This window comes from Bombyx mandarina, chromosome 17 (assembly GCF_030267445.1).
Source record: "Bombyx mandarina strain Sakado chromosome 17, ASM3026744v2".
Taxonomy (NCBI): domain Eukaryota; kingdom Metazoa; phylum Arthropoda; class Insecta; order Lepidoptera; family Bombycidae; genus Bombyx; species Bombyx mandarina.
The window spans coordinates 6,275,267-6,292,395 of record NC_143223.1 but is presented as its reverse complement, the minus strand read 5'-3'; the positions used below and the strand labels follow the sequence as shown (position 1 = coordinate 6,292,395).

At 34.6% G+C, this 17,129-nt stretch overlaps 1 protein-coding gene across 1 annotated transcript in view; it reads left to right on the top strand.

The window, feature by feature from the left end:
• Positions 1–17,129, top strand: part of LOC114253209 (uncharacterized) — a 60,664-nt gene that overhangs the window by 10,061 nt on the left and 33,474 nt on the right. Inside the window, exon 2 of the mRNA XM_028187997.2 lies at positions 8,612–8,803. Within this exon, the coding sequence (XP_028043798.2) occupies positions 8,623–8,803 (181 nt within the window). The 5' untranslated portion in view covers positions 8,612–8,622. The remainder of the gene's footprint in view (positions 1–8,611; positions 8,804–17,129) is intronic.

The window sequence follows — 17,129 nt, the reverse complement described above, 5'->3', positions numbered from 1 at the left end:
AGCCCGCAAGATAAAGTACGCTTGAATGCCTACATTTACCGTTAAGACTTTTACCGTCAAAATTTAACGAGTAACGCATTTATTGTACGAATGTAACATTTATCATTATTCATTATATCTCAAGGTGCCTTTACTGCTTTTGAGAAAATAGCTAATTAAAAAAAATATACCAATTTATTGCAAGAATTGCATCTATAATTAAACTACCCTTTCATCGAACCAATATCCAATTATGAATTACGGACAAGACATGCAACTTTGTAAAGAGATATAATGAACATCATGTAAGCATTGGTAGGCAGTGAGCCAACCATTGCGTAGTCTTGACACCAAAATCATAAAGTTAAATCTACTTTTATAAAATCAAAAGGTCACATAGATATATTATGATGTATGTATCAACAGTAACAATGGAACCAAAATAAATATATATATTTTATTTTAAAACATAATCGACTGAATAATATATAGGTATATACTAAAAGTATCGGGAATGGAATATTTCCACTGTTCCTATCATATTAAAATCTTTTTAATTGAAAACTCCTTGGTTTTAAAAATCGAATACCATTTATTTATTTAAAAAAAGATTCTCGGTCTTGTCACGAGGTTTTGTCAAACTTGTTTAGTCGTTGAGCAAATGGAATTGACTCGAGAAAATTCAAGAGCGATGATTTATTATGACATTCGAAGTGGTTTAACACAAAAACAGTGTGTTGACCGGATGATTTCTGCATTTGGTAATGAAGCCCCATCCAAAACCACAATTTATCGCTGGTTTGCTGAGTTTCAACGTGGACGTGTCAAGCTCAGTGATGATCCCCGTCAAGGTCGTCCAAAAACTGCAGTCACCCAAGAAAACGTTGATGCTGTGCGTAAGCTGATTGAGGAAGATCGATATGTGACATACCGCGAAATTCAGGCAACTTTAGACATTGGCATGAGTCAAATACAAATAATCTTGCATGAACAATTAGGTGTAAAAAAGTTGTTTTCCCGATGGATACCGCATTCGCTCTGTGAAGAGCAAAAAGCGGCTCGCGTTACTTGGTGCGTCAGAACTCTCGAAAGATTCCACGCAGGATCCTCAAATGCTGTATACAACATTATATCAGGTGACGAATCCTGGATATACGCGTACGAACCCGAAACAAAAAACCAGTCACGAGTTTGGGTGTTCGAAAATGAGTTAAAGCCAACAAAAATTGTTCGTTCACGGAGTGTTGCAAAAAAAATGGTGGCCACGTTTGGCTCCAAAACCGGCCATGTTACGACTATTCCTCTTGAGGGACAAAGAACGGTTAATGCAGAATGGTATGCTAGCATTTGTTTGCCACAGGTCGTTTCTGAACTCCGTAAAGAGAACTGCAACCGCCGCATCATCCTCCATCACGACAATGCGAGTTCTAACACCGCGCACAGAACAAAAGAGTTTTTAGAGCAAGAAAACATAGAATTATTAGACCATCCGCCGTACAGCCCCGACCTAAGCCCTAATGATTTCTATACTTTCCCTAAAATAAAGAATAAATTGCGTGGACAGAGATTTTCATCACCTGAAGAAGCTGTGGACGCCTACAAAACGGCCATTTTGGAGACCTCAACTTCCGAATGGAATGGTTGCTTCAATGATTGGTTCCATCGTATGGAAAAATGTGTCAAATTTCGCGGAGAATACTTCGAAAAGCAATAAATACATTTTTAAATAGTAATGTTGTGTCACTTCGTTAATTCCCGAAATTTTCAGTGCCGCCTATGTATTGACTAAAGACGTTGTGTCGAAAGGATAGAACACTCTGTTTATTTGATGCTAGCGGCCCGCTCCCGCTTCGCTCGGGACTTTAACAAAAATATCAAAATAAAAAATTATAATACACACACATTAACCTTTCTATTTACGTCAGGTTTCTAAAAATAGAAAATTATAAAGATAGTTTGAATAATGATTATCATTTGAATGAACTTTTATTTTCATTTAAATAATATATTTTGTTTTTATCTATTTGTTTATTTTTTTATACTATTATTTTTCTAATTTTCGTAACATTATTGGAGTTTTAGTAAGTACCCCTTATTTTTTTTAAAAAAGAATATAACCTATGTCACTCGGGGATAGTGTAGCTTCCAAACAGTGTAAGAATTTTTCAAATGACTTCAGTAGTTTCGGAGCCTGTTCAATACAAACAAACAAACAAATCTTTCCTCTTTATAAGATGAGTATAGATTATTTTTCCAGCTTTCGATGCCCGCAGCCAGTATCAATTATTCTAAATAATATGTACCTAATTTACGTTCATGAAAGAATTACGTCGTGTAATAAAAATTCGCATCACTTAAAAAATTGCTTACTTGCTGGTGGAACGACGCCTTCTCCCGCGAAGCAGTCATGTTTCTTTTTATTACCTTTGTAGGCAGACGAGCATACGGCCCACCTGATGGTGAGTGGTTACCGTCGCCCATGGACTCAGCAATGCCAGGGGCAGAACCAAGCCGCTGCCTACAAAATATGTTTTCATTTTTTTTTTTTTTTTTATTGCTTAGATGGGTGGACGAGCTCACAGCCCACCTGGTTTTAAGTGGTTACTGGAGCCCATAGACATCTACAACGTAAATGCGCCACCCATCTTGAGATATAAGTTCTAAGGTCTCAGTATAGTTACAGCGGCTACCCCACCCTTCAAACCGAAACGCATTACTGCTTCACGGCAGAAATAGGCAGGGTGGTGGTACCTACCCGTGCGAACTCACAAGAGGTCCTACCACCAGTGATTACGCAAATTATAATTTTGCGGTTTTTTGACTTTTATTACACGATGTTATTCCTTCACCGTGGAAGTCAATCGTGAACATTTGTGAAGTACGTATTTCATTAGAAAAATTGGTACCCGCCTGCGAAATTCGAACACCGGTGCATCGCAACAACGAATGCACCGGACGACTTATCCTTTAGGCCACGACGACTTCATTTTGACAGATGGTATCGCCTTGTCACACTACAATTGAAATTTCTACCTTATGTCTTTTATCGCTTTAGCTTTCCGTTCATCAAAGAAATCAGAATAATCGATACGTTAAAAGCTTTTATTATTAAAATCCAAATTAAAAAATTATAATAAAGCAACATGTACTTTTTGAATTCTGAACGCTCTCTTCCAAAAACATGCCGGAGAATAATCGGCGAAACTCAAGAGGACTTCTCCCTTCCTTATATTAAACAAGATTCATATAAATATGATTGTTATTAAATTGTTAACTATAATAATAAGACTGGTATCGAGTCTCTGTTTGTTGAGTGTGGCGTCTTTATAATGTACATGCCGCCAGTCTTCCTGACGCCGAGTCATCCTCCCCTCGATAAGGGTCCGTCAGACGCGTCTAATTAACGATGCTTAAATCTGGCGTTAAGAGTTTATGTCAATGCTTATGTGGAAATGCGTTTTAATGGTAGACAACTTTAATGTTTAGTCTTTAAAATCATGAGATTTAATTTAAATGATTCATTATTTCTAAGGTGATCTTAACCCGATCAGGGATTTAGGGGGTGGTAAAATACAAAAAACTACTAACATCTAGAAAAAAGGAAGAAAAACAATAGACGTATGTAAAATTATACATTATAATATTCATTATGCATAATAAAATGTACGATGTAATTGAACCACCATTAATTCAAATTCAACGAATGATTAAAATTTTAAGGTTAAATTTATTTATTTGCTTAGATTAGTAAATCAGTTCACGGGACACCTAATTAACAATCATTTTAGTCCATAGACAGCATCTATCGCGAAAAACTATCATTCAACACTGTTAGTGATTAGTCGATTTCGATAGAATAATATAAATATTGGCAATTCCGATAACATTATCAAGACTGCCAAAGTACAGTCAATCTTAGTTCCTAGATAAATGAGGCCGAGATACTATAATTTGTACGGATAATACTAATTGTACTACGATGCGGTCATCACCTTTGTTACTACAGAGCCTAGGAATTATCAAGTCCCATGATAAGGTCAAACGACAAAATCGACTCCAACAGTGGCAAAACAAAAAATATACTCTCGTTACATTTTCAGAATACAGTTTTGGGTATGAAACCGCTAATTCGTTATAGTAATAATAATAAAATGTTGAAATGAGTACTACCTCAAATGTAGATCCAATTCACCATCTAATGTAATGCGATTTACAATTACGATTTTGCGGCCCAGCATTTTTATAGCCAAAAGTAGCAAACTATGAAGTAGATGGTAGAACATTGAACAATGAAATAAGTAGAACGCCTGAATAAAGCGTAGAAACATTCCGTAAAGCAATGAAATGCGATTTTAGTTCAGAGATGATATTAAACACGACGATGGACATCCCATTAGCATGAGCTCGTAAACGACGTGACGTAATTAGAGATGAATCGTTCCCGACTTTACATGCCTGAAGGAAATTACTTCGTCTCTTAGTAAAAATTGTTGAATTTTTTTAAAAATCGTATTCAGAACATAAGATTTCAACTATTAATTCTAAATTTCTAGTTGTCAGTTGATATATGTATGCAGCATACGCATGCATTAGGAAATCTTGAGTAACAAAATCATGCTATACAGACATAAACTTCTTCTTCATCAAAAATCAGCTTAAAATTTTAAGCTCCTAATTTTAATAAAGTAAGTTTTTCAATTAGATGCATTTTGCAGTGAGAAACTTTACGGAGAAGACTCAAACAATTCTATCCTGAAATATAAAATGAGAAACTCTTTTCATGTGTTTAAATGAGACCGAGGGATGAGAACGAAAAACGTCAGACTTTGTGATTTACGGAGTTGATTATACAGTCCGTATCGCAAAAGTATCCCGTAATAATTTTAGCTTTAATTCAACGAATGAAGACAGATGCTCGGAAAATATATAAAATTGTATATCTTTATTGCTGCAATTATCTCCCGAAGTTAAAAAGAATACATGAAAGCTTCGTTAGGTGTTATCTTAATGTCCGCTCAATGGTTAAAAGCTATGGGGTCGTCGCTCAAGGGGGAAGGAACAGTCCCCAGGGAAACCCCTCTGCCCAGAGAGAATCTCCCCATGTTTTTTTAAATAAGGAAATTATGATAATTTTTATACAAAATATTTACATAGATGCAACCGTTGTTAGGCGGGAATGTATGTATCGCTGCGGCCCACAGGGGCAGTTCGACTGTGTCTTTCTTCTTCGTTTTTATTTCTTCTTTCTTCTGTTTCGTTCTTCGCTCTTCATACTCTAGTAATCTGGTAATCTGGATAAAATATTCTCCCGTTATATAGGTACTTATATACGTTCCAAGTGAACTGACTATTCATAAGAAGTTATGTAAACGTGTTTATGAAGGACCATTAATTAATGTCGTGTAATCAAACTCGTATTTTTTTAACTTACATATATGCTGCTAAAGAGATATTTCTGATCCTGTACGCGTGAATCCTATGCTGCATATTTCTATCCTGAAGCAGTTAGTGGATAAGGCTTCAATCTTGTGTCTGTAGGAGTCTCAATTTGTAATATCTTAAGGTTTTGTTAAGAATTTACTGCCAGGTGGGTATTCACCTACAGCTATAAAAATACTCCACACACGCACATTCCAGAGGATTAATGTATTCGGAGTACTCAATAAGAGTAATGGGCATTCACCTACAGCTACCTATAAAAATACTACACACATGCACATTCCGAAGGATTCATGTGTTCGGAATACTCAGAGTAATTTTTTGATGCTATCATTGCAGATATCATACAATTTGTGTCTCAAAGTTCGATGAAGGAATTTGTTTTAAGGTTCAACTATACTATGACCATTCTACGCAAGCCTTGAACGTATTTATTGGCACATTATGAATAATAGACGATAAGACCATGCTATCTTATTAAAATCAAGTTCAATTATCACAATTTTCAACAAAAAATATAATTTATATATTTTTAAAATCCTCATAATTTCATTGACTTATACAATGACCATGACATTGTACAGCTAAATAAAGACGATATTACGTACATATTTTTAAAGCTTCAAAATACGTCTACTGTGACAATAAATAATGATCACGGCTCTCTTTCCGCGGTATATTCAGATTTATGACTTTCGATGTTACTCTTTGACGAAATTGCTTTGTGAAAAAAATATTTCGGTTTAATAAATAATTTTACAATAATGTGAGATCGGTGAATACTATTGCCGTTGACGTTTATATACTTAAACATCTATATATTAATACGTGAAGCAAAAACTTTGTATCCCTTTTTACGAAAATTGCGCGGACGGAGGGGTATGAAATTTTCGACACTTATAGAGATTATAGAGAAGAAGTGCACAATGCTAATATTTTTTTGAAATAATGCATAAAAGATACATTAAATCTATAAAGAAAACATTACACACACTACATACCATGTATTTGACGCACACACGCATGCATACTATTTATTGTCAAATTGAGATTAAATATTGTTTGTCTTTGTTAATATTTTTTATAGTGTAGTCTTGGCGAAATTTGTGATTATAGAAGTATACAATACAATCATAGTAGTGTACAAACTTACAATTCCAATTAATTATAGTCGAATTTCGACTACTGCGGGACCTCTAGTAATTATTAGTTTCGTGTTATTATCTAGTTATGGCTTTAATCTTTGGTTGACATCTGTTAACCGTAAACTGTATTTTAGTCGTGTTTCAGATTAAATAGCTATTTAAATGTGATTAATTTAAATATAATATTTTTATAAATTAGAGATTTTACTATCGTAAAACCTAATTTCACTAAGATGAGTAGCCATTCAGCTAAACTAAAATGCGGCACAAAATATTGTGACTCTTGTATTGTTAAAAAAAAAGCATGAAATTTTCAGAGGTTGTACTTATTCATATTATATTAGCATTTAATGCGTTAGCTGTGCAACAAGCTCGCTTGCTGTTCAATAGTCTCCGAAACCTTCATACATCGCATCAGACAAGCACAAAGATCTCTCTCAACCTGACGCGAGATTTAAGTCTTCATAATTATATAAATGCTGTTTCGCTATTCCCACAAAAATGACTGCTTCGCGAAATAAACTTTCGGAACAGTAGTACCGGCCTTTAAGAACTCAAAATACACCTCAACACTTATAAAACTAGTAATTATAATAGTTAATTATAATGCATATAAACTGAGATATTTTGTAAATGATTATTACTACGAAGCTGATCAGACTAAGCTTTAAGCTATCGAAAATCTCTTAAGCGGTATTCCAGTGTAAGACAGCGTAAGGACATACTTGAGTTAGCATCGAATATCAGGCGATCGAGATAAAACACGCCGTGGGCGTATTTACGAGATATAATCTGAAATTAAAATTCTAACTAGAAATCTTTTGTGAAACTCCCGCAAAAACTAGATTTGCAATCACAGGACAGATGAACAAATGTAATTCATTTCAAAGAGCTATTACGTTTGAATAGCATGTTTTGAGATAGTTTAAAAAAAAACCTTCATAAAGTTTTCTCAGAGCTCATAATAAATCACAAAGGTCTCAAGGATCATTCAAGTGGGAAAATAAAATGATGGAATTAAAATCATATTTAACGCAGGCTGAGTTTTGAAAAATAAATAGCTTGTATTTTCAGTTACATAATTGATTAAATCGGCCATTTCTTTTAGAGATTTTTTTTTTAATTCAATAGGAGACTGCGGCACATATTTTCTTATTTGCCAAGGATACAAAGCCTAGTCGTTAACTGGATGGTGTTTGATTGGACCTTCATCGAAAATTGAACGAGCTCAATTCACTTATACTAACAGCATGGCGGCTGTGGGTTTCGGTGGGGAAAAGGTAGTTCACTCTGCTACCTTTTTTAGTGACGTGGGGCATTAGCAGAAAGAAATTATCCACTGCCACGAGAAATAGCTAAAAAAATTGGGATCTTACTTGCGGCTGAAATATAACCAGAATAGCCACTGGGCTATTCTGGTTATATTTCACTCTGGTTATAGTCACTGGACTGCCACTAAAGTAAAACACTGGTGTCGGTCTCTTTACGGCGACAGTCTTAAAGTCTCTAAAGCTATTCCATAAATCACATTTAGTGATTAGAACAACATATATTTGCAAGATACCTATATGCTTGAGCAGATGAATGTCTGTCTTTAAAAATACGATCGATCACGAATTAATGACAAGAGCACAGCTAGCCCGCTACCTAGATACTCTAAGCTATGTTCAAAAAATTTCGAAAAGTACCGTAGAGCGAATTTAAGTCCAGAGCCGGATTTTACATGATAAAAATAGGATCTGTAAACGCACTATGGATTAACGCGGTTGCAGGTATAAGGTATGAACTATGCTCCGGTGGCGAGCGATGCGTTTGTAAATAGCAGGTGATAGAAAATGTTTTCATTTGCGTATTACTTTAATGAAGAATTTCGAAAATGTTGTTTACTGCAAAAATAGTTTTGCTGGAACAAACTTGGCTTAGAACCAGCGACTAAACGAGAAACAAAAAGAATTGGAAAAAAAATATCCTTGAACAAAATTAGTTTGCACGTCAAAAAAGATAATTTTTGTTATCAATGCTTACTGAAAACCTTTTCTTTGTTACAGTGATTGATAAGATGGAGACGGATAAAATGTCGACGGCCTCATCTGTAGGCGCTGAGAGACGGCCTCTCCTGCAGGCGCTGGTGATTGAGAGGCGAATCCTTTTTGGCTGCACAGTATTCTCAGGACTGTGCACATTTTTATGGATAACTGCCGTCTGTACTTCAAAATGGGTTCACATAGATGCAGGAAACGGTAAGATTCCTAATGAGTACTTTATTGAATTTTAAGTTTTTACAACTACTACTTACTAATATATTTCTAGTCGTTTGATCTTTATTTATTCACGAACTTATGGTTGTGTAATGCTTGGGGTTGATAACTGAAGCATGACTTAATTGTAATTAATTCAGTTCGTATTTAAGGTGTGTTTTACTAATTTTATCGTTTTAAGAAGTTTTATATTTTGGCATATGCGATTTACTACTAATAATACCAGACATAAAATTATTTCGAATACCACGTTTCATGACAAATTATATTATGAGTAACCCACAAATCATCAAATTAATTACGCCATTTACTAATACGGGCCGTGATCATGGAATTAACACGTCGTAAATTCAATTTGACACTTGAGTTGCTCCTACGAGTATAATTCAAAATTAGTTTTTAAAGTAATTAAAATAACATGAGACTAATCTAAAATATTTCACACTTTATTTTTACAAATTTAATTAAAGTATGTTGAGGTTGTTTCGCCAGCGACAGTGAATTTTAAGTTCAAATTAGGAATGTCTTATTATCGACGTCAACGAAAATAATTTGTCATTAATAGCTTGTGGCAGTTTTATAGCTTCTTGCGGTTCAATTTTTGCTGTTGTATAGACACAAATATTCTGTTCATATATGAAAATATTCTATTAATCTTTATATATAAAAATTAATTGCTGTTCGTTAGTCTCGCTAAAACTCGAGAGCTGCTGGATCGATTTGGCTAATTTTGGTCTTGAATTATTTGTAGAAGTCCAGAGAAGGTAAAAGGTAGGTAATTAAGAAAATGCTCGGAGTTAAATAAAAATAACAATTTTGTTTTCCCTTTGATGTGGCCCTCGTCGGACGGATTCCTTTTTTTATCTATTGAGGCACTACGAAGTCTGCCGGGTCAGCTAGTATATAAATACATATTATTTTAAATGAAAGATAAAATGAAAAAAGGCCACGAAGTAACATTCTTTCAGGTCCAGTTTTCATTTTCTCATACTTGCGTAATTTCACAGATGCTAAACGTTTAATAATCCACTATTCTTCATTTCGTTACAACCCAAAGAAACGCTAAATAAATAAAATAAAGCACATCTTCGCTCCTCGCATCGCTACCGTTTATATCACTTAAAGCGATCTACATATATTTATTTGTTTCACTCATTTCTGAACTTAACGTAATCTAAATCAATCATCGCGGAATATCCAAAATTGAGAGAAATTTTTACTAATGTACTGATTTTTTTATTGATAATTCTAAAGATACTAGAGCCCTAGTACTAAAGAATAGAGCTAAATCAATCAAGCCTTTTATTTATTGCTTATGTGGGTAAATGAGCTCATGGCCCAACTGACGTTAAGTGGTTACCGAAAACCGTAGATAGACATCTACAAAGTAAATTAGGCGGAATGCCTACTTTGAGACATGAGTTCTAAGGTCTCAGTTTTTGCAGTACAACGGCTGCCCCACCCTTCAAACCGAAACGCATTACTGTTTCACGGCAGAAATAGGCAGGGTGGTGGTACCTATCCGTGCGGACTCAAAAGGCGTCATACCACCAGCCTATTTGGAAATGCAATTTTTTTTATTAATAACCAATTCAAAATAATTTCCCGGTTTAAATCGCGCACAGCCCTAAAAACCTTAAAAACTTACTATTATTTAACTACTTATCAACTACAAAACAATCGTTAGAATAACATGTAAAAAAAAAGTTGAAAAAATAATATTATTATTATTATTACAGTTATATCACGGCACTCAAACGGGCAGTGATAAAAATCTGCTAGTATCGATTGAGCTTAATATTTATTGGCATGTCAAATAAATGTCATAACAGTGAGCGCGCACGATAACACATGGTGCTCTGTTTATTTTAAGTACATTGAATGATATATGCGTATCAACGAAATGTAACATATGCGCTATAATTATTTTTGGAACGTATTCCAAAAATAAAAGGTTCTTTATCGTTTGTTTCATTCTGAAATTTCAATAGAAGCTAGACAGCCTTTGAAGTTAATACTCGTTTAGTTAATATTATAATAATGTTACGTTGCCACGATAATCTTTGAGAAGCATTGTGGGTTTTTGAACTACCGACATATTTTGTTACTTTTTACTTGAGCTTTCACGAACATGAGTGACAGAAAGGTCAGCTAGTCGTTGATCGAGTTTTTATATAGCTCATTAGTGCCATACCTAGGGTTGCCAGATTTTAGTTCAGCCTATAAGGGTCAAATGCATAAATAAGCAAAAAAATATACGGGAATTTAGTTTTTTACCCTGGACAAATAAAAAACAAAACTATATAGTGAAATTATTTACTTTTTTTGGTATTTCTCTGAGGAGCGAGTCAGTTTTAACATATTTATAATAATCAATACAATTATAATCGTACAGTTCGAATACGGGACAGAATCAGTCCCGCCGGGACGTTTTAAACTAAGCCTAAAATACGGGACGTCCCAGGAAATACGGGACGTGTTGCAACCGTAGCCACAACTTACCTATATTTTTCATAATTTGCTCTCATTACAAATTGATCGTCTGTCACCCGATTACTATACCAAAATGTGTTAAATTAAGAAATATATTACTATATTGAGAACGCCTAACAGGGTCAATGGTCGCTTGCCTATTTCTGTTTCGTGTAACACGCGTTCAGTACACACGTGCAAACATAGAGACAGTGCATTGTAATGCATTGTTTTATTTGAATGTATGCCAGGACGGGATCACGATGCCTTTATTTTGAGAACGAGGTTCACATCGATGTGCTTCGTCGTACGTGATATTTTGTACGTGCTCCACGGAAGATGGGATATACGCGTTTTCATTTACCGAATAGAGAAGGAGGGTTGTCATAAGAGACTATATAGGTCTATGATAAGAGATAATAGTTATCTTTATTGTCAAAATAACACGTCACAATTTAGTTTAAAGCATGTTTGATTAATTCATGGATTTGATCTAAAATCATTAATTTGACAGGCAAAGGAATCATGTTCAACCTGGTGTTGAGTGGCCAATAAGAAGCCAATAAAATATCGAGCACAAGTGTCGCTATACAGCTTAAAATATAAGGCTTAACCCTCAATTAAATCGTATAATAGCTGCCCCATCCTTCAAGCCGGACTGTTTTGGGGCTGGAGTAAGCTGAACACGACAATCTACCTCTGTCAACCACTAATAGAACAGTTTGTGAACAAGTAGTAAAGTAGTGCTGATGGACACAACACCGGCCAGATTTTTTTTATTATTTTTTATTGCCTTTGTAGGCAGACGGGCATACGGCCCACCTGATGGTGAGTGGTTACCGTCGCCCATGGACTTCAGCAATGCCAGGGGCAGAGCCAAGCCGCTGCCTACAAATATAGTCAAATATAGAACAAATATAGATAGTCAGATATAGTTAAGAAAGCGGTTGGTGATGGTTTATATAATGTGGTCCATGCCACCCATGACCGAGCACTGTGGGGGAAAGTCACATGTGGTCGCGATCCTCAGCATTGAGGGAACGATGGAGAAGAAGAAGTAAAGTATATAGAAAGCTGTGCGCTGGTACAAGTAATATTATCTTAAGTCAAGCAACTGCCTACATTGATATAAGATACTTGTATTGCTATAGACAGTTATGACCATTAACAGTAGTAAACTATTAAGCGGCGACGGCTGGGCACTAGATCGGTATTTTTTGTTTTATTATTCAATGTAGTTTAATTTTTTGTGGGTAGTTTTGACAGAAAACAAAGTAGTGGCCAAATTAATATGGGAAGACTAAAAGTCCACAATCAGGTCTAAGTAGAACGATCTCAACCTATTTGAGAAAGCTGGTAGATAGATGGCGAAAGGAAATGAAAACTGAAAGATAAAAAGAGATATAAGAAATAACATTTAAAGACTATAATGTTGTACTGAGATAATAAATTGAAATACTACACACGGAAGCGTGATTTAAACAGACCCTAAGTGAAGGCTGCTGAAATGCAATCTACGGTCTTTCGCAAAATATGTATTTTTTTGGAATTCAATGTATACATAAGCCCTTTATATTTACTGAAATTTATTTACAAAGCTATCGTATAACCCGTGGATGTACGATATAAAATCCTGTTGTTTACTATAGAGAATACAATATATAAGTTGAACAATGTAACGTTTAGTATTAGTGTTTGCTCAATTATCGAAATTCGACAACAGTTACTCAAACTTCAAGATAATAAATCTTATTAATTGTATTTGCTACATTCTCTCTTGTTTTTATTTTGTTATTTACATTACAAAAACTGTTTATTTCCAAACTTTTTTGTGGGTAACTAAAGCTCGTCAGTAGCTACTAAACATTAAAATGCGGAGGGCAAACACAAGAGACAAAGGGTACTTAATTGTTTTGTTTTCTTTTAGAAAGAATAAACGAATTCCGAAGATTACAAAAAAAATCTCATTAATATACTGCCAAATAAAATAATAATAACTGAAATAAATTCGGTTGACAAACACAAAACAAAATGATTTTAAACTTAGTTAAAACTACATATATGTTTTCACGGTATACAGCTTTCGTAAACTGTAAAATGTTTGAAACGTCGGAAATAATATAAAGAAAAGAAAACAAAGAAGGTGAGATAAAACCGTAAAAAAATGTTTAATTATGTCTAAGTCTCACGAAAACGGAAGTAAACAATATAATGCTTAATTGTTCTGTGTTTGTCTTTTTATATATAGAAACATTTGTTGTATAAATTTTTACAAAAAACTGTATCACAAATGTTTCTGATTAAAATTCATCCAGCTACAATTTTGTATGTCATCACTATATAGTATAAAACAAAGTCGCTTTCTCTGTCCCTATATCTGTCTGTCCTTATGTATGCTTAAATCTTTAAAACTACGCAACGGATTTTGATGCGGTTTTTTTTAATAGATAGAGTGATTAAACAGGAAGGTTTATATGTATAATAACATCCATTAAATAGTGGGAAAATCAATAATAAATTACAGTTTCCGAAGCGAAGCGAGGGCGGATCGCTAGTAGATAATGAAACACAAATACATGCATACGAGATAAAAATAAAAATACCCAGTACTCAAATACCGAATGTCTTTAACAAAAGTAGCTCAGATTGGATCGAGGCCGAACGATATAGCAAAGTAATTAGGATCACACAAGATTAACGAAAGAGACAATTAAATCAAGAAACTTTGTTGATTAAGAAAACGAAATGAAGCCCAATATATTTTTAGGTAGGCGTTCGAATATAGAAACAAATAAATGCAGCTAAGCCGCTGTCTAAAACTTGTATACAAGAGTTGCGATACTTTTATATATTAAATAATTAATATTTATAATTAAGACGTCTTCGTTTCTAATCATTAATATTAGACGCTTATTTTTGAATACGGTACAGAGAAACAATGTTTTAGTTAGCAAGCGAATCGTTTAGTTGAAATTGTTTTTATCGGTCTTCCTTTTCAAAAAACCAATTAGCTTCGTTCCTACATACAAAGAGTACAAACGAAAACTCATTTGGCAATACAAACACCGGAACAGCTTGGGCGGTTATTAATATTGCTTCAAGACTTTTTGGAGACGAGCCAGTAACAACCAGTTATGTCGAAGTCATTAGCATTGACAATTGTTTCTGTTTTCGAATTCTGAAATAGTGCCGCGAAATGAATTGTGTAGTAATCTACGGAATTTGTTTATATGAGTCTGTGCAAGTTCGATAACACGTCACGTGCCGTGGCGACATTCCCGAACCTGATTCCCGAATGATAGTTGAATTTCTTTTTAATTGCCCTTGTAGGCATACGAGCTTACGGCCTACCTGATGTTGAGTGCTTACCGTCGCCCATGGACGTCAGCAATGCCAAAGCAGAGCCAAGCGTACCGTTGTAATGGAACGGAAATTTGATAACGGAACTAACAAACGCCATTTTCTAAATATTCTATTCTCCCGCTCTATGCAAAAGAATGTGAAATGTCGAAAGCCATCTCAATAAGTAATATCAACTTTAGTGCTCCAGAGTTAATATTGGTTATTTAGCCACGAGCTGATATGATTGTTGCGAGCTAATACACAATATGGTATTATTATTTGAAACGTCCGCGTCTTACATCCCGTTATAGATAAAACGCCCAGTATATTTCTATCGAATAGAATAAACGCAACTATGTCAAATTAAAATTAAAACTACTATTACGTCGCCCATGGACATCAGCAATGCCAGGAGCAGAGCCAAGCCGCTGCCTACCGTTGAAGAGGAACGGAAACTAGATAACTGACAAATGTAAATTTCTAAATAACCTATTCTCCCATTCTATGCTCGTACAAAGAATCTGAAATGTTGAAAGTCATCTAAATAAGTAATATCAACTTTGGCGCTCCAGAGTTAATATTGATTATTTGGCCACGATCTGATGTGGCTGTCGCGAGCTAATACACAATATGGTATTATTATTTTTGTAACGCCTGTGTCATACATCCCGTTATAGGTAAAACGCCCATTATATTTCTATCGAATAGAATAAACGCGACTATGTCAAATTAAAATTAAAACTACTATTACGGTATAAGTTCGCGTTTTATATTGTCATTTTAATATTACCGACGCTTCGAATACTTTATAATTTTCGTGGTAGTCACCGTTTAGGATTTTATTCGTCAATTATGACTACTGTGCTGGCAACCGTAAAATTTTCGCAAAAAAATTAATATACAATAACAACACTAATAAACGCCAAATTATACCGTAAAAGTAGGAAGTTTAAATTATGTCTAGGACCCGTGAAACCCGAAAAAAGGAACATCCTCCAGCAGATATCATTAAACATATTCATAATGTTTATTGTAATTCATAAAAGTAATGATTCCGAGAATTGCAGTTTGGATGAATCGCATGGTAAAAATATCGTATGAACCAATCATGAATGCAATCGGCTGTAGAAGTTTCAGGATATCTATATTATGATCTTACTAGACCGAATTTCGAAATTTGAAGAATGAATGTCAAGAAAAACCGTATCGAGAATTTGTTTATTAAATCAGAAAAACTATAAATAAAATTATGTTACTTATTTTTACTCTTAATAGTTAAAAGGAAAATATCAACATTTTGTAGAAATTGTCATTACAAAAACATATTATATTTTTCTCATATATCATCTAAACATGATAAATACCTACGATTCTAGATTTAATCTAGTACAAATAGAAGATGCTGCTAAAATTTATGACTATTACAAATCATCATAATACTAAATGTTAACTGCATGTAAATTTAATTATACATTATTTGGATGAGAAATATATTTATTGAGGCATATTAATTTCACGGTTTAGAATAAACCGGTCATTCTGTAAAAAATAATTTTTTTTCGGGCTAGACCTACGAGGTTTCCACGTCTAGGGGCAGCGGGACACGGTGGCTGGAGATAATAAAGAAATGATTTCCCTGCACTCTCGCTCAAAGCCCAATCACCGCCCGAAGCAGAACCTGAGCAAGATAAAGGGTTACCCACGGTCTACCTTACCAGATGCGCAGCTCACTGCAAGCACGCTCTACCGGTAAAGTCGTCGAAAATCTAAGTCAGCCGTCACGCTAAGTCAGCCTGACTGGCCGCCCCAGGCGTTACCGGTAACGTCTCAAGCCACCCCGATGGGCCAGAACTAGACTGTTGGGTCAGAATGCGATACACCGTCATTCGGTCGCTTCTCTACAGCAGTTCCGTAGAACTTCAGTTTCGTAGAACTGCTGACATGCAGTATGCCCTTCACCGGGGAAGGACGCCTCCTACAAAAAGTTCATAGGATTATAGAATTGAAGGTATCCGTAAAATGTATGAGTACTAACGAAAAGTAACATTTGCTTAGGTAACATTTGATAGGTTGAATAACTTCTCCTCACGTTAGAAAGTTGTGTCGCACTAAAGAGAAAAGGAAATTCACAAATGTATTTGTAATAAAGATCATATTTCAACATAACTATCCATGTTTTTTTTTCCTTGAAGCTTTCAATTTATGTGGCCCGCCTGTTCATGTCGTATTTTTGTTTTAACAACGCAACCCTGATTTAAAGCGTTAAACGAGAGCTTTAAGCTCTCGTTCCATATCCAAATATTATAATTATTTGGCTAGGATTTTTTATATGTCAGTAATCACCAGCCCAGTCTTTTATAGAATACTAATTACCAATCGTAATTTGTAATCGGATGTGGCAACTAATTAGGTAACTAATTATTCAACTGAAATTTATTTAGAAATTTTACTACACAAAATTTCATTTATAATTTGGAAAGTTTCAAGTTACAAT